General features: G+C 57.4%; 1 protein-coding gene across 1 annotated transcript; it reads left to right on the top strand.

Moving 5' to 3' along the window:
* The first annotated feature begins 1,536 nt into the window (after positions 1 to 1,536).
* LOC119096695 (protein melted) lies at positions 1,537 to 16,643 on the top strand. The gene is made up of 18 exons (XM_037219590.1): positions 1,537 to 1,594; positions 1,873 to 2,096; positions 3,936 to 4,096; positions 4,960 to 5,104; positions 5,995 to 6,169; positions 6,393 to 6,556; positions 7,054 to 7,266; positions 8,067 to 8,104; positions 8,892 to 9,058; positions 9,389 to 9,482; positions 9,906 to 9,966; positions 11,635 to 11,770; positions 12,192 to 12,331; positions 12,876 to 13,004; positions 14,838 to 14,966; positions 15,406 to 15,522; positions 16,058 to 16,195; positions 16,429 to 16,643. Exons 2-18 carry the CDS (start codon positions 2,049 to 2,051, stop codon positions 16,570 to 16,572), a joined length of 2,199 nt encoding a protein of 732 aa, XP_037075485.1. The 5' UTR covers positions 1,537 to 1,594; positions 1,873 to 2,048; the 3' UTR covers positions 16,573 to 16,643.
* Positions 16,644 to 17,322: the final 679 nt, after the last annotated feature.

Genomic DNA, 17,322 nt, shown 5'->3' with positions numbered 1-17,322 from the left:
GAACATAGAAGGTAATACTGACCGATGACCGAGTTACATTGTCCTCGGATAGGGTCCGCACAATGACATAGTGTGTATGCCGTCGCACCCGCTGCACATGAAAACAAGTAACTGGCCGTCGTAACTTAGCAAATCCCCGCACCCGACAGTATTGGGTGATGCGCTGGCACACGTCAACCGATACCAACCGTCAACCGAAGGCACACGTCAACCGATAAGCAAGTCTTAACAGAACAAGACTGCTGCAGCGCGAACTGATGAACTCGCAAGCAGCGCTCTCGAATGCATGTACATGGTCTCACTCTCCGCCACCCAGCAAAACTGTCATCCGAAAAGCACTATAAGCGAGCTTGCGAATACAAGTAAACACCCTTAAACTCACCCATAACTATGCAAGAACACCACGAGAATGGGACAAAACATGAGCACCTAACTACATTTGGTTCAGGATGCATCCAGTAGCACTGCGGGCCACCTCTCGGAAGATTGAAAACCTAAAAGTGAGTGCTTTCATGCCATCTTTCTTTGACGCAATCAAGCAAAGATCATTGAGAAGCAGATTTGCTAAACAAAGAAGCTGTGTTGTCTAAAACAGTATTTTCCACTTAAAAGCATACCGATAGCTGTAAGTCAGATTATTTGATCATCGAGGCCCTCATCGGGGCCACGACACATGGCTGAATGTGGCGGCCGCCACATCCGGTAGCTCCGTTTAACTACATTGATTGCCGCGGTCCTGAGGGACAGAAGTTAGTCAAAGCGTGCAGAAATCGGGCCATTGGCGCACGGCATTTAGCCAGCAACTTTTTATGCTGTGACTTTTACCTCCGTGGCTTCTATCAGGTATTGTTTTGTTGCCGTTACCTTTTCGATGCCCTCAAGCGCCGTATGCCCGGTGTCGCGATTTGGCGCTCCGCCCTCCACCCATTCGGGAAGATTTGTGGCGATGGGCCCCACCAATTAGCGCGGGCGCCCATAGTCTATCGCTTTCTACCAGAGTTGCTGGAAGGTCAAGGCGAGTAGCCGCTCCGGCTGCAGCTAGCCCGGCTGCTGTACTGAGGCGGCGCCAGGCCCTGGAACAGCGGGGCGGCCGTGCAGCACATGGAGCGCGTCCATCTAAAACGCCGCACAGCAGCGGAGGAGGAGCGGACGTCTCGGGGTGGACGAGGGAGACGACAGGGAATCCGCGCCGGGCAGCGCGTGCGGCAGCGACGACATCGCATCGACACTGAAGCGGACTGACGCTGCTGCAGTTCGTCACTGAGCCGATCCGACTTTTTGGTACGTCATCTTCTGTATATTTCGCCATGCATTTGGCAGTCAATGTAGAGATATTTACCAAATTAAATTTTGACTTCTATGTCCTAAAAGCAGTTGCTGTGCCTGGTGAAGTAAAAGGTGTTTTTCACCACAGCACTAGCTGGCCTTAACTTTTTGGTTGTTTTTGGTAATGTGCAGCTGATACTGGACCTGCATATTCCAAACCTTGAAAAATCTTATTTGGGAGTGTTTACTGCTGTTTATGCATACTGGTCCGTGGGTCGTGGTACGCGTTTGGATAAGGGGGTATGGGCGTGAGCAGGTGCATGCATACGTAGGTGCTACGTGTTTATACCAATAAGACACTTTGCCTGTGCCCTTGTGAGGCTGTGGGCCAAGGATATGCCGTGGTTTGGAGTGCAGAAAGAGAATGAAGTGAAGTTTGCCGGTACAGTCTGGTGGTGGCCCTGAGTTTCATGTCATCGTGATGTTATTGTCCGCGGAGCATTGCTTTGAGCCTGCCTGGTGTGAAGGTCCTTATGGTTATTTTCACTTTTTGTCATTTGCCAGGTGCTGAGATACCCAGCTGATCATATGATCTCTGTGTTACAGGGTGATCATGCCTTATTAAATGGTCATAATGAATGCTGTGTTGCGTTTGGAACAAGAAATGGTTTGAAATTCATCTAATTTCTGGTTGGCGCTGTTGATTTATATTGTTGAGAACATGCTGAAGCATCTGCTTGGTGGGACATTTTGAGCTTCATGCCACACCTTCAACAATAAGGATGCATGAACTCTTCCGCCAAGTGCTGAATGAAAAGGACTTATCAAGGGTATGTATTGAAGTGTAACTCATCTCATCCTGCTCTCACAGACTGTGTGTGGTTATGCAGCATCACATTTACAATTATCAAAATGGGATCCATGTACTGAGCTTAAGGTTAGGTGTGTAATATTTATCACCTGTGTGCGAGAGCTGTTCTGTCACATGATGCTTGCATTTTTTGTTGATGTCTAAACATTATGATTTGTAAATATGCCAATATTCACCAGTTGTAATAAGAATAACACAAAATTAGTGTTTCTTTATAAATAGAGAGCAGTGTTGCTATGTAATTAAGTTATAGGTGGATTATGTGCTGTTATTATGGCTATGATTGTAATGGTGTCAGTACTCTTTCCATTGGAGCAAGTAGATTGCAAATTTAGCATACAGCCAATAGCAGATAATGAATACTAGAGCTGACAATAAATTTGAATATCAGGGTGAATACAGGAAGGTGCATGCTTATGATGATGTCTTTGGGCATGGTACTGTTAGAATTAGGTCTGGATATTTCAATTAAATCAGTGAATGTTTAGATCTAGCTTTTAGCCATGGCAAAGAAGGGCAGAAACAAATGTTGTCAGATGAGCTGTGGTAATAAGGCATAGGGTTACAAAACTGTGCAGTTTTCTGGGTCCAATTTCTCAGTTAAGTCCTGCTCAATTTTCAGGTCATGCTATTTGCACTCAATATTGGTTTCAGAAAAGGTGACATTGACCATTTTTGGGGTTATGAATCCTATGGATAGGGTAAATGTCTGATATCCTGTAGTGAGTTTTAGGTGGTGCATTCCTCTGCACAGGATGATGGGTGGTATGTCATCACTCCAATCTACTTGGTGTGATCTGGACATGCAACATTATAAATGCCCACAAACTGCCAGGTCCTTAGTTTGCTCACAAAAATACTTGACCACCTGTACACATTGACCCACACCCTTTTTAGCGGACATGTCCATTTTTCTGATGTTGCTGTGATACTCAGCATTCAAGTCATCAACCCAGACTTCAGCTTTATTTGCACACTGTTGCTGAAAATCGCATGAGCAATGGTTGCAATAATTGGTTTCAAGGATATTGGCTTCAGCAACTTAGCTGAGAAGGTACCAATGGACATGAGCAGGTAGATTTTCTCTAGATCACAAACTGGATACACCCTGGGATCAAAGCTGATCGAAGGGGGCTGGTAGTGTAGTAGTTAACGTGTTTGCATTAAACACTGCGCATTTGGGAAACCAGAAGAACTGGGTTTGATTCCCCACTATCCGCCCTTTGTGCCGGGGTGAGAGGCGGGTGACGCCATTTAGCTTCAGCAGCTGTGTGCGTCGTAAAGCCCCAATGACACACACAACTGATCCAAGGTTCCTAACCAAACTGGTTCTGACTGTGGTCTCAGATTAAGTAAAGCATGATTAATACCTGTTTTACTAAAATCTTGTGGACAGTTTGCAAACAATCAAATAATGCTATAAGAAGGCAAGTGATGGAGAAATGGCTGCTCCTGTTCTTCATTATTTATGGGATTTTTTACTCAGAATGGGTGCTTTGGCTCACTGATGGCCTGTGAAAGCCTTCCAATAAATCAGTTGGGAGCTGCAAAGATGTCTGCGTGTCTCAACCTGGCTCTGGGATCCAGAAGTGACATTTCAGAGGTCATACAATCAGTAATTGCGATCAAAGCTCTGGTTATGTGTACACTATGATGGTACAAAACTTTCCAGACCCACAACATTTCATACCATCCTTTGTCAGAGGGTGGATAGTTGAGGAATCAAAACCAAAGTTGTCACTGCCAAGCAACAACAGTTTCAGTGATGTGATGTATTTGAAGTACTGCCATGTTCCAGGCTGGCGAGCTTTTCTCGCTAGATGATGAACAAGTGGTTGGAGACCTCCAGGAGGTGATCAAGAAGATTCTGGAGGTGACCAGCCGACCAGAGTTCTTGAACAGCATAAATGAGCAGAGCGTTGTGGAGATTGCCATCACCAGGGTGACATCAGCTGTCAGGTAAAGCAACACTCGTGAAGCATCCAGACTCGCCACATAAAAAGTGATGCACAGCACTCTTATACATAGAAATGATACATAGCACTCTTTACTTATTGAAGCAAGCAAAAAGTCCAATGGTGGCAGTGCTGGTATCAAGGAACTAGTGAAACTGAGTGAGCAGAAGCCCACCATTGTGTTCAGGGCTCTGATAGCTATCAAAATGCTCCATTCAGTGCACTAATGCATCACCAGTGTCATAGATGCTTTCAAAGTAGTACTGTATGATCCTTAAGAGTTGTCGTGCTATTGTGGATGGCTCATGGTGTCTTTTGCTTCAACAATTCTCCAATGATGATGCATGACACCACAAACCGGTGTCATGTGATCAGTGATCATAGTGATAAGTGATCACTATACATAGTCAAATCTTGTTATGTAGCATTTCTGGCGATACAGTTGTCAACAGCCTCTGAAGCCTGCTCCCTTACAAACTTGAGCGAATGTATCAGCAGGATAGGGCGCGACGAACAATTCACCGACATTGCACCAATCACTGTTTTGACCCGATCAGAACGCCGTCTGAACGAATGTGGTGAAACCAATTCTACGACAAATGTGTTGAAATTCTGGATGTTGTACATGCCTCCAATTTGTTCGTTTAGACTGTCCGATAACCAGATACGGACGGTCACGCCGTCCGTACAGCGGCCCCCAGCTCTGTCGGGACCCGCCGTCGAACAACGCCTGCCGGACCAGTGCGCTGGCCGCGGGCGTTCGGTGCTGGACGCCGCCGGTCCCACGCCTGCCGGGCCAGTGCGCTGGCCGCGGGCGTTCGGTGCCGGACGCCGCAGGTCCCACGCCGGTGTGCCATGCTCCGGCAGGGACACGCAGACTATCGAGGGCCACGCGGCGCCGCTCGTGCAGCTGCTGGAATCGTGTCTGCAGCACGACCTTAAGCCGTCGGACCGCGACGAGGACCCGCCGCATGCCAAGATGGCGTCCGACGTGCTGGCCTGCCTCTTCCTGGTGAGGCGACCACCTCCGTCCGAGCCGTGCAGCGCAGTTTTTATCGCGTTTCAGATCTTTCGTTGTGAAATGTTATCATTGACCAAGTTAAGTGCGCTGGCTGAGTCCTGCTGGTTAGAACCATTGTCTCAGAAATGTAGCTGCTTCTGCATTTATTTTCTGGTTGCAGAGCCTTTCTATTTTGTGCGAATTTTGCCGCATGTATGAAAGCTTATGTGACAGTGCGATCAGTAGGCTCGTCTCACCACAGGAATATATTTCTCGAACGTTTGGTATCATTTCTTCTTCTAATACATATGGTATATGGCGTTTCATAACATGTCGCATGTGGGTATTTATACAGAACAAATTGCGTCGGCTTGAAGTGTCTTAATATCCCACTTTTGGAATACTATGATATCACATATATCATAACTATTTCATTTTGTCAGCTGGCGGCCGGGTTCGCGGTCGCCCTGCGTATACTGCTTTTGCTCGGATGTTTTTTTAATACATTTGTCCCGAATGGTTTGCATGGGTGACTTTGGGTTCAGAGTACCTACTAAGCATAGCTTGTTACATGTACCCTGAACCCACCACCCAAGTCGTACCGTCCACTGCAACGAATAATTTTGCATCCGCCCTTTTGCCAGACAGGAATGCGGAGGTTTTTACGTGCCGCAGCACTTCCTACGAAATTCCCGGAGAACATGGGGGCCTTGATGTTCTTGTGAATCTGTCGATGTTTCAGTTTGTTTTTGTGTGGGTAAATATCGGGCTCATTTTAAGCGTTTGGATTTGGGACGATTGACAACATGCGCTGTGAGTGGTGCTGAGGACGCCAGCTGCAGCCCCATGTTCGCCCGCCCCGTCTCCACCGCTCCCGCTGACCCGTCTCCGCCGTTCGTCAGAACTACGGCCGGCCGAGCGTGATGCAGCTGGCCATGCCGGTGGCCGTGCGGTTCCTGGTGAAAGGCAGCCGCGAGCTCAGCCGCAACCTGGCCGCCTACCTGTCACTGGTGGCCATCGAGAACGCCCAGCTGATCGCCGACCACGCCGCCAGCATCATGGACAGCATCGCCGCAGGTGCGCCCCGGCCCGCTCAGAGGCCTTACGCCACGCCGGGCTGGTCAGTGTGGGTGGAATGCCTGTTGAGCGCTCCAGGCGCCACTGCGCTCGGTGGCTCTTAGACGGTGGTTGTTTGGCCTAGACTGGCGGACTGTGAGCCCCAGTCGCAGCTGGGGGTCGGTCGAGAGCCGGCCCGTGTTCGCACGTTTTGACAGCAGGTGCCCCCCCCCCCCCGCTGCAGGCAACTACCAGCTGACGCAAGTGCTGCCGCCCATCTACCGTCTGCAGCCGGACCGGTTCGCGCGGCACATGACCACGCTCGTGACGGTGATGCCGCTCTGCCTGGGCCAGGAGCGGCTCGCGCTCATCGACCTCTTCCAGCTGATGGCCAAGCAGCAGCCGCAGGTGGGTCGTGCTCCAGCGCGCTCTCGCGGACCGACTGCCGCTCTGGTGTCCAGCCAGGGGCGGTCTGAGGGCCGGACAACGCCGCCGGTGAAAGGTGGAGCCGTCTGTCGTCCGCAGCTCGGTGAACCGGGCACAATGTGGCGGTGTTCGTGAGGATGGCAGATTGGCCTCGCCTGCCGGGACTGCTGTACTATCTCGGGTGAACTGGAGCGCTCTAGTGTGCATCCAGCGCTGATGGCAGGCTGCACAGCCTGGCAGACATTAAGTCTGATGCCAAAGCAGCAACATTTCGACTGTGCACAATCTTTCAGGCTGCGGTAGTGGAACAGCCACGGCGCTCTTATGACGTGCATTGGTGCTGATGGCCAAAATCCGTTCAGCTCCGACGCTGCTACTGCTGTGCGCTCTGACAGCTCGGACGCTGGTGCTGCTGTGTACTCTGACAGCTCGGACGCTGGTGCTGCTGTGTACTCTGACACTGCTCCGCTGTGCGGTAGCTGCTGGTGCCGGCCGTGCCCCAGCTGTGTGACTACCTCTGCTCGCCGCCGCTGGGCGCCGCCACCGCCCAGGTGCTGACCACCATGACCATGGCCGCGCCGCTCGCCATGTCCGAGCACGTCAACAAGCTGAAGCTGACGGTGGACCACCAGCCGGCCACGCTGCCGCACGTGCTGCCCGTCCTGGTGGCGTTCGGCCAGCGCACGTCCCGGGTAAGCGGGCGGCTGGGACCGAGAGTCCCGTTTTGGCTGGCGACGCGAGCTGGCTCCGCCGCTCCGGAAGCTCCCATCAACGTGTCGGCGCCGTTCATTTCATTGGTTTCCGCGTGTGGCGACGGCGAGACGATGCCGGTGACGACAAATGATGCAGTCACTTGGAGCCGTACGCCGCAGACTCTGTTCCTGTCGGCCAGTTTCTCGTAAACGCAACGCCTGTCCCAGAGCGCGGTGGTGTTTGGCGTGTGCGTGCCGCCGGCCGGCGAGGCTCTGATCGTGCCGGTGCCGGGGCGCGGTGGTGCTTGGCGTGTGCGCGCCGCCGGCGGCGAGGCTCTGACCGCGCCGGTGCCGGGGCGCGGCGGTGTTTGGCGTGCGCGCCGCCGGCCGGCGAGGCTCTGACCGTGCCGGTGCCGGGGCGCGGCGGTGTTTGGCGTGTGTGCGCCGCGGCCGGCGGGGCTCTGACCGTGCCGGTGTCGGGGCGCGGCGGTGTTTGGCGTGTGCGCGCCGCCGGCCGGCGGAGCCCACGGCGGGGCTCTGACCGTGCCGATGCCGGAGCGCGGCGATGTTTGGCGTGTGCGCGCCGCCGGCCGGCGAGGCCCTGATCGTGCTGGTGCCGGCAGCCGGTGGCGCGGGACCTGCTGCTGTTCCTGCTGACTCGGGCCGGCGCCGCCGACGGCCTGACCGTGCACACGCTGAGCCAGGAAGTGCGCCAGCTGGTGGCCTGCCACCCGACCCTGCTGCCGCCGGCGCTGCTGCGCGACATGGAGCAGCAGCCGGACCTGGCGGCCGCCGTCCAGAAGCCGCGCCTCTACCTCAGCACCGAGGAGACGTCACGGTGAGCCTGCTGTTCGAGTCGAAAAGGCTTGACGAACCTGTTGTACCACCAGTTACGTCCCAGTGCATAGTTGTAAACATCTGAGTGACAAGCTATAATTGGGAGGCGCATTTCTGGGGTCTGCCCACGGCATGTTCAGTGAAGTATTCGCTTCCGAAACATAGTGAACGTCTGAGTGACAAGCTATAATTGGGAGTCTCATTTCTGGGGTATGCCCACGGCATGGTCAGTGAAGTATTCGCTTCCGAAACATAATAAACATCTGAATGACAAGCTATAATTGGGAGGCGCATTTCTGGGGTCTGCCCACGGCATGTTCAGAGAAGTATTCGCTTGCGAAACATAGTGAACGTCTGAGTGACAAGCTGTAATTGGGAGATGCATTTCTGTGGTCTGCCCTCGGCATGTTCAGAGAAGTATTTGCTTCCGAAACACAGTTGTGAACATCTGAGTGACAAGCTATAATTGGGAGGCGCATTTCTGGGGTCTGCCCTCGGCATTTTCAGAGAAGGATTCGCTCCCGAAACATAAAAGTGTTGATGAGCGCCTTCCGGTACCGTTCATTACATATCGCCCCCCCCCCCCCTCTCCCCCCCCCCCCCTGTTATATTTTCCAATGTCTCAAGAGGGCTGAGGCGAACGCCCTGGACGTACTTGGTGCCAAAACAGCTGGACGGGAGTAGGGTTAAGGAAACACGAAAGGGCTAGTCGTGTTTCAGCTGCCTGTGACGGCTTTGCTGTTGGTCTGCAGCGCGTTGACTGGGTGGCTCCGTCCGGTCGTTTGCAGGCGTCTGTCGGAGGACAACTGCGTGACGATCGTCAAGGTGGGCTCTGGCGGCAGCCGGGAGCTGTGGTCCACCTCGTCGCGGGACCTGTTGTCGTCGAGGGACCACCTGCGCGGCAAGCTGGCCGACTCCAGCCGGTCGACGCCGCGGCTGAACCAGAGCCGACCCAGTGAGGCGCGGACGGCCGGGCGGGGCCGCGCTCGGGTCCCGCCGGCACCCGCACACTGACGCTCTCACTGTGGCCCTGTGGCAGCGCTGTTAAGCTCTTCTGCCCCGGCGGCGTCGCGCCTTTGTGTTTCTGGTCCATCGTTTTCATCGTTGGATCGCTACCATGGCTACCTCTCGTCTGACGATACCTTTAGTGCGTCTCGCGCAGCGGGATCCAGTCCACGTCATGCCACTTGTCACTAGCCCCCCCCCCCCCCCCCCCAGGGCTTATAGCTCCTCCCGCGCAGACACGCGTGTGCGTACATCAGCTCCGTTTGCCTGTGCGTTCCAGTCGCGAGCGCAACGTCCACGTCGCTGATCGGGCTGAAGGCGCCGCTGCACAAGTCCATGACCCAGGTGAACCACTCGTCTCAGCTCATCACCCGGTGAGTGGCCGACGGCCGGATGCTGGTCCGGCCCGACCGCCGGCGCCCCGGCCGCCGCTGCCGCCGGCGGCGGGACAGGACACGACCGGCGCGCTGGACAAGCCGCCATGACGGGCGGTGCCTCACGCGGACACCAGGCTTTTGGCAGCGCGCCCGGACCATTATGCCAGCATTTGCGGCCTGAATTTTGAATTTATATTTTTGTTTAATTTTGAATTGAAAGCTGAAGTTTGAAACTTGAATTTGAATTTATGTCAAACAGTTTTCATCGCTGTGAAACTGTCCGCCCTATGCGTTACTAGCAATGGGATGCTCCACTTTTTGGCGTGCGCTGTGTGTGGGATGGGCCGTAGCCTGCTGGGAGCGGTGCCAGCCAGATGCACCACCGGTCCCCACGCTGACCGGGCGCGCCGGGCGCGGCAGGTTTCCGGGTGGCTCGCGCGGCCAGCTGCCGGCCTCTCAGCGGGCGCTGACCAGCCTGACGGTGACGCTGGGGGCGGGGGCCGAGGCTGGGGGCCAGCAGTCGGTCAGGTGAGGCGGCACGTCTCGGTGCTCTGTATGATCGGCCCGTCCCCTCTCTCTCTGTCTGTCGCTCGCTCGGCTCTTTATAGCATCCCGGCCGCCCTCCGTTCGATCTCGTTTGGTTTGCCCGTCGCTGGCTGTGGCCGGCCTCTGGTTTGCAGCGCCGGCGCCGGCGCGCGCGCGTGTGTCTGTGTGAGTCTGCCGTTTGGTTTGCGCCGCCGCCGCCGCCGCCGCCGCATGCCGCGTGCCGCGTGCTAAGCGTCGCTGTGCTGCACGCGTAGCGCCAGCGCCGGCACGCTGTCGGACGAGCCGCCCGCCGCGGCGGCCGCCTCCGCCGGCACCGGGTCCTCGCGCCAGCTATCGGCCGCCGGCCCGGCCCGCAGCCGCCCCCCAGGTGAGCCGCCGCCCCCGCCGTCGGCCGGGCCGGCTAGCGCTGCCGCCCGGCTCCGTTTGCCACTCACGGCCAAAGACGTGGTGCAGTTGGCAGCCCGCGACTGCGATAATGCATTGGGCGTGGAATGATTGGTGGCGCGCATGGCTTGCATAAAGTTTTCTGTTTTGTTTTTTGTTTTTTATGGCACTGTTGACGCTGGAAGTAGTATGCTGTACGCCATGGTTGTTGGATAGCCCGGTAGCTAATCAGATATAGCTGCATAGTCACCCGCTGTCATGTTGTGGTCGGTGACGACCGTTCGTGTTGCTGTGTTGAACTTGCACATTCAAAACATGAGGTGGTGTGCGGCACGACTCTGGTGCCCGGAGTAACGGGATGTCCGCGACGGGCCTCCGACGTAGTGCAGTCGTTCCGCCGGTCTCCGAGGTGACAGCGTGTCCTGCGCTCTCCCCCGGCGCAGCGGTGTCGCCGACGCCGCCCGCGCGCGCCGTGGGGACGCTCCGCTGCGCACGTGCCGAGCCGCCCGCCGCGTTTCAGCGCCGGCGGCCGCGGCGGTCACGTCGGCCGGCGCGCCGACCCCGCAGCCGGGTCCGGCGCCGACGCCGGCGCCGGCGCCGGCGCCAGCAGCGGCCTCGTCCACGGCGCCGTCCACGCCGGTGCAGCGGCGCAACACCACCGTCACGCTGATCAGCGCCGGCGGGCAGCAGGCGTCGGCGCCGTCCGCCACGCAGGTGCGCACGCGGCGCCGCCTGCGGCGCTGTCGCTGGGGCGGCGTGCTGTCCTGTTTCAATCGGAGGCACCGCGCGCTGCCCCGCCCGGCGTGACCCCGAGGGGTGCTGCGTGCCGCTCTGGCCGAATCACTAGTGCTGCGCGGTGCATTATTCCCTCAGCTGTGCAATACTGTTGGGGACGTTCTTTACGGCACAACTGCACCGTGTGAGTTGTGCGTTACGCACTGCGCCCAAGCATCGGATACTGTATGATACCGGTCAGCAGAGGAGTTGTCAAAATAGCAAAAGTCGTTGTGGAGCACCTTAATATCTCATTGGTTGTGTCCAAGCTGCGGTTGCCAGCTCGCAGACGAACCGCATATGAGGCCGAGCTGTATATTTGTTTTGCGGACGGCTCGCACTGTACCAGGAGTCATATATGCCCGCAGACCTGCCACAGATATGTACGTGCGCTGGCGGGATGTGCGAGTGGTCCGTACTGACGGCTGTGTTGTTCTGTATGCAGCGCATCAGTGTGTTTGAGCCGTACCAGATGCGGGACACGATGCAGCACTTTTGCGAGAAGCACCTGGACAAGATCAAGGAGTTCATGCAGAAGGTGTCGGTGCGCCTGCCGCTGCCGGGCAGGTGCACCATTGAAGGTCAGCACCGCGGCGGCCCGGTCTGTCCGGTCCGGTCCGGTCCGATCCGGTCCGCTTCAGTCCGCTTCAGTCCGCTCCGCAGCCCGGTAGCTCTTTGTCATGCAGAAGCTAAGTGTTTGAGACGCAGAGCTCTGAACGTACATCCGCGAGTAATGTGGTAATCAAAGGTACTTGGCAAGTAAGAATTGGTCGTACGCAGAGCGACTACACGTTCTGATGGGTCGAAACGTTGTGAGGTCACGGATCCGTGTGAGGTCACATGCGGAGAGGATCCGGTTTTGAGAAGCATGGGAGCTTGTATCCCGTTTTGTGAAGTGTGCTCGCGATGTGTCAGAAATTCGCATGCAGAGCTCCACAGCACTTATCTGGTAGTGGATTGGTTACGAAACGTGCTGTGCTAGTTTGTGTGGTTCCTTTTCAGAGCGTAAAAGCCGAAAGCAAGCCAAGTTGCACTTTATGTGCCAGATTCACGGTGAATATTGTCTATACAACAAGTCTTTTTACCCGATGAAGACAAAAAACCCTCGCACCTGGATCCACTTGATGTTCCTGACGCTCCAGGTAAAGATGCCAGGCTTGTGCTTTCGTCAAACCCCGTGCCACATGTGTTTGCGTGGATAGTATTTAGAGCTTTGTGTGGATGCTGTTGGATTTAAAACCGTACCGTTACGAACCCTGTCATGATTGTTGTTGAACAGGTATGATAAATCCGGAACGAAATCGATGCTTTTCTTCTTGGACCGCAATGCGAGTGCAGCACTTTACGTTGGGGGAGGGGGGGGGGGGGGGGGGGGGGGGGGGCGTAGGACTGGCTCGGACGTAGTCCACATACAGGTCGCCGTATGCCTCCCATTGGAAGGCACAGCACGCCATGGAAACGATCGCGCTTACTACCTGATTTTGGGTATGTTCTATTATTCGTACAGTATCAATCGTGATCACCTAAAAATGAATGCAATAGATCCGACAGTTAGAGTATTCCCCAAAGCGACAGCACGGGCTGTTTGCCGCCGACAGTGAGCCGACAGCAGTGACGGGCATGACCGTGACGCGGCTGGTGGTCGGCTGTGTGGGTGTGACCCCCGACCCGGTCCGTGCCGCGCAGGCGCGCGCCTCATCGGCGCTGAGCAGCCGCGATCCGGGGCCGAACAGTCTGAAGAACTGCTGGGACACGCTGCGCTGGGAGTCGACCTCGTTCCTGGAGGTGGTCACCGGCTGTTTCCCGACGGCCAAGGTCAGTCGGCGCCGGCGGCGACTCCGGCGGGCCCCGCCGACTGCCGGCCGCACCGGCGACGAGCAGGGCAGGTCATCACCACGCTACCCACCACCTCATCACGTCACCGACGTACTACCTCACTGCTTCACTGCCTTACCACCTCACAACCTCACCACTACTCACCACCTTGCCATCTTGCCGCCTGACCACATCACCACCTCACCGCCTCTCTGCCTCGCCGCCTCACCGCCCCACTATCTCACCTCACCACTTCGCCACCTCACCACCACTCACCACCTTACCACCTTGCCGCCTCACCACATCACCACCTCACCACCTCTGTGACTCACCGCCTGTCTGCCTCGCCGCCTCACTGCCCCACTATCTCACCTCACCACCTCACTGCCTCACCACGCATCACCACCTCGCCACACCTCACCACCTCACCACATCACCACCTCGTCGCACCTCACCACCTTGGCAGGCGCTCACACCGACCGCTGGCAGTCGCGGCTCAGACACTTGGCTATCCAATGTGCCGACCTAGCCGCGCGGGTGCCTACAGCTCCCCTTGCAGATCTGGGGGGCCCGCGTGTGTTCGAACCGCGGGTCTCTGATCGCCGGCGTGCAGTCGTGGCCGGCGTAAACGGCATTGTTGCCGTGCCGTGAACTGCACGGTGCGTCGGCAGGCTACGTGTTGATGTGAATTGGCGATGGTCGTGGTGAAAGTAGCCCTATTCGAAGTGTTGAAATATGCTCTCCCAACTGGTCCAGGCGGGCTACTTTAGGTCAAACCCATAGAAGGTGGGCAGTGAAAGCCTGCTCACTGGGTTCGTAGACACCTTGGGTCTTAATTAGCCTCTTTAAGTTGTTTTTACGCGTAAGGGTGTGAAAGATAGAACTACTCTTTAGATGGCAAAAATCCGAATTTGCGTGGGTCAGCTCTGTAAGCGACGCTGGATCGAAGGCAGCTCTTTATATTTCATTAACTTTGTTATATGTGAAATCGGCGGCACCACATCTGTGAACAGCCGGAAAGTAGACAATGAAAGCCAAGCACGGGAGAGACCTAGCTCAGGTGTTCTGCTTTTTTACTCCGGAGAGCTCAGGCTGTCAGCTTTGTATTTACCCATGAACCCTGAAAGTTGTATCCCCAGATACACGCGCAATCACGCTGCAAATGCCTCTATGTTGCTGTATTTCGACTAGTTAGCGTGACTGGTTTCGTGTCCACGTTATTTGGAAGCACAATTTGCCGCGTGTTTCCTGAATCCAACGCCCAAGTTATGCCGACCAGCTGAACGAACAGTTTTGCCCCCGCTTTTGTCTACGCAGGACTGCAGAACGTTTTGCGTGTCACACAATGTTACGGCGGGGCAGCCCCGGGCCTGGGTTGACCCGCGTTGGCCGGTCGCTAGATGACCTTGCCATGTCAGCTGCTCCAAACATTGCGCCCGCTCTGGGACTCTCTTCGGCGCTTTATAAGTTCGTTGACGATCGATTGAGATCACAATGAATGACGGCACTCAAGCTTTGGCACATGAACACGTGACCCGTCCAAGGCCACTGACCTGTAGCGACATTGGCTCCCGCAATGATGCGTCGACGACCTGTGTAGACGCCTCGGTGTCGGGTGGTCCGCGTCTGCGCCCCGACGGCCGGACCCGCTTGGCCCACTGCAGACTGCAAACTGTAGACAGTTGACTGGTGCTGGCACCGCTGCCGACCCGCAGTCTGTCAGGGCTCCCGAGCCTAGGGGGTCACACCCGACCCGTGTTAACCTGTCCTGACCTCTACTTGGTCGTGCCCTCTCACCCTCACCGAGACCTGACCTGTGGGTTGTGGCGGCAGGAGACGGACGTGCTGCTGCAGGAGCTGCGCAGCGCCCGCTTCTTCGACGTGTTCGAGTACAACGGCATGCAACAGCAGTGGGGCTGCTTCCTCTGCAACCACCCAGAGAAGGCCGAGGGCTTCGTCAAGGTAGGCGGCATGCGAGGGGATCTGTACTCCACCGACCGGCTCGGGAGACCGTATCCAACGGCCCATTCACAACGTCACACCTGGTGGGGAGCTGTTTTACGTGTACATGTTCATAGGCCAACCGTGTAAAATTCATTAAGCCTTTTGGATGTGTTGTCAATAGGATCGGTCCGTAAGGTTATTTAGATAGTTCGAAAAGTGCCCCTCCCAGATTTCATACAAATTCATGCAGAGACCTTAACGCGAATTGGCTCCACGGTTCTGAAGCTCTTCAGCCGAGTGTTGAGGTCTGGGCGCCGCGCGACCGGAGGTGGTCTGGCGGGAGCGGGCCCGCACATCAGTGCGCTCCGGCCCGCTCCGGTCAGGTGTACTGCTGTGGTCGGTGCATGACCCAACCCGACCCGACCTGATTTGACCTGGCCGATGCGCCGCACTGCAGCCCGACCAGCCGGTGATGGAGGGGCAGCTGAAGGAGAAGAAAGGCCGCTGGAAGATCTTCCAGCGGTGGAGGACGCGCTACTTCACCTTGTCGGGCGCCCACCTCAGCTACCGCTGCGTAAGGCGCGCGGCGTGTGGTCGGCAGACAGCTGACCACTCAGTGTCACGTGTGCTGCGATGTATAGCTGGCAGTCGGAGTCTGGGACGTGACGGGAGGCCGTTGCAGTGAGCGCCGCGCTGGCCTTCCTGCTGTTGTCCCCGGCCCAGTCCTCCCATGCCCCGCCAGCCCAGCCGTCGTCCCATGCCTCCCACCAGCCCAGGCATCCTCCCATGCCTCCTATCAGCCCAGCCGTCGTCCCATGCCTCCCACCAGCCCAGCCGTCGTGCCATGCCTCCCACCAGCCCAGCCGTCGTCCCATGCCTCCCACCAGCCCAGCCGTCGTGCCATGCCTCCTATCAGCCCAGCCGTCGTCCCATGCCTCCCACCAGCCCAGCCGTCGTGCCATGCCTCCCACCAGCCCAGCCGTCGTCCCATGCCTCCCACCAGCCCAGCCGTCGTGCCATGCCTCCTATCAGCCCAGCCGTCGTCCCATGCCCCCGTCATCTGCGGCGGCGTGACGGCCAGCGGGGCTGACGGCCCCGTTCGGTTGCAGTCCGAGCAGCCGCGGCTGGACAACCACGAGATCGGCGTCCACGAGATCCGGTCGGTCAAGGTCAGCCGCAGCGGCCGCAACATCCCCAAGGCGTTCGAGATTTTCACGCACGACCGCACCTACGTCCTCAAGGCCAAGGTGGGTGCAGCGCCGGTCGAGCCGTTTTCGCAGGGGTGTGGACTGTGGGGTGTAAGCGCGTCAGCAGGGTTTGTGGTCGAGCTAGTCCAGTGGAGCGACGGTACCAGCTGGCTGCGGTCCGTGTTGTGCCGTCCTGACCTGTGTGTTTTGTTACTGGGGATGTTCGAGTTGGGTTAGGCGGGCGGCGGCGCGCGCACTATGCGCCCTCATATGCGTCTGTGTGCGGCTGGCAGGATGGCAAGAAGACCGAAGAGTGGGTGCGCTGCCTGTCGGTGGCCGTGGCGCACCAGCACAGCCGGCCGCGCGCCGACACCATCAGCCTGGGCGTCAACTCGGTGGCCAACCTGCACAGCATGCCGCAGCTGGCTACGCTCTGAGCGGGCAGACGCCCGGCCTGCCCGCGCGCCACGTGTGCGGTCCGCCGGCGGGAGAGCGGGGTCGCGGCCGAGCCGGAGCCGTGGCCGGCGGGAGCAGGGGCTGCCGGCGGGCAGAGCAGGGTCGCGGCCGAGCCGGAGCCGTGGCCGGCGGGAGCAGGGGCTGCCGGCGGGCAGAGCGGGGTCGCGACCGAGCCGGAGCCGTGGCCGGCGGGAGCAGGGGCTGCCGGCGGGCAGAGCAAGATGGCGGCCGAGCCGGAGCCGTGGCCGGCGGGAGCAAGGGCCGCAGCGACCCAGCCGGGGCGCGTCCCGCCGCCGGCCGCTGGGGCAGTGCGTGCGGCGCTGCGCCGCTCTTCTGCCGTATTGACGTGATGCGAGGAGGCGTCGCCAACCGATCCGCCCATGCCGAACCGCGCTGTGAGGTGTTAGCTAGCGATGACTGGTGTCGGACGTGAGGGTACAAATCACTGGGGGCATCGGGGCCGTCGTGCGCGTTGCCTGCCATCAGGCAGCTTGTTGTGCTTTGATTCGTCGACATTCCTCTTGGTCTATTCGGGAAGCGTCTAGATATTACTTAATACTGCGCTGATGAGATTCCATATGTCCTAGCCAAGCTAACAGCCGAAGCTAGTGTGCTTTAAGCCGTTTGAAAGGCTGAGCGGTTTTTGGTACGATTCTTACTGGATGTATACATAATAGCACGCGCGTGGGCTTGGGCGCTTGCCTCGCCGCTTCGTTGTTGGTTAAGAAATC

Source organism: Pollicipes pollicipes, unplaced genomic scaffold (assembly GCF_011947565.3).
Source record: "Pollicipes pollicipes isolate AB1234 unplaced genomic scaffold, Ppol_2.1 Scaffold_4295;HRSCAF=5057_pilon_pilon_pilon, whole genome shotgun sequence".
Lineage (NCBI taxonomy): Eukaryota > Metazoa > Arthropoda > Thecostraca > Pollicipedomorpha > Pollicipedidae > Pollicipes > Pollicipes pollicipes.
The sequence above is the reverse complement of the archived record's forward strand: the minus strand, read 5'-3'. Positions and strand labels throughout refer to the sequence as shown.

Coding starts and splice junctions, on each gene's coding strand:
- LOC119096695 (XM_037219590.1), top strand. CDS start 2,049: ATGCATGAACTCTTCCGCCAAGTGCTGAATGAAAAGGACTTATCAAGG. Junction 11,771..12,191: donor GGGCAGGTGCACCATTGAAG/GTCAGCACCGCG, acceptor GTTCCTTTTCAG/AGCGTAAAAGCCGAAAGCAA. Junction 13,005..14,837: donor GCTGTTTCCCGACGGCCAAG/GTCAGTCGGCGC, acceptor TTGTGGCGGCAG/GAGACGGACGTGCTGCTGCA.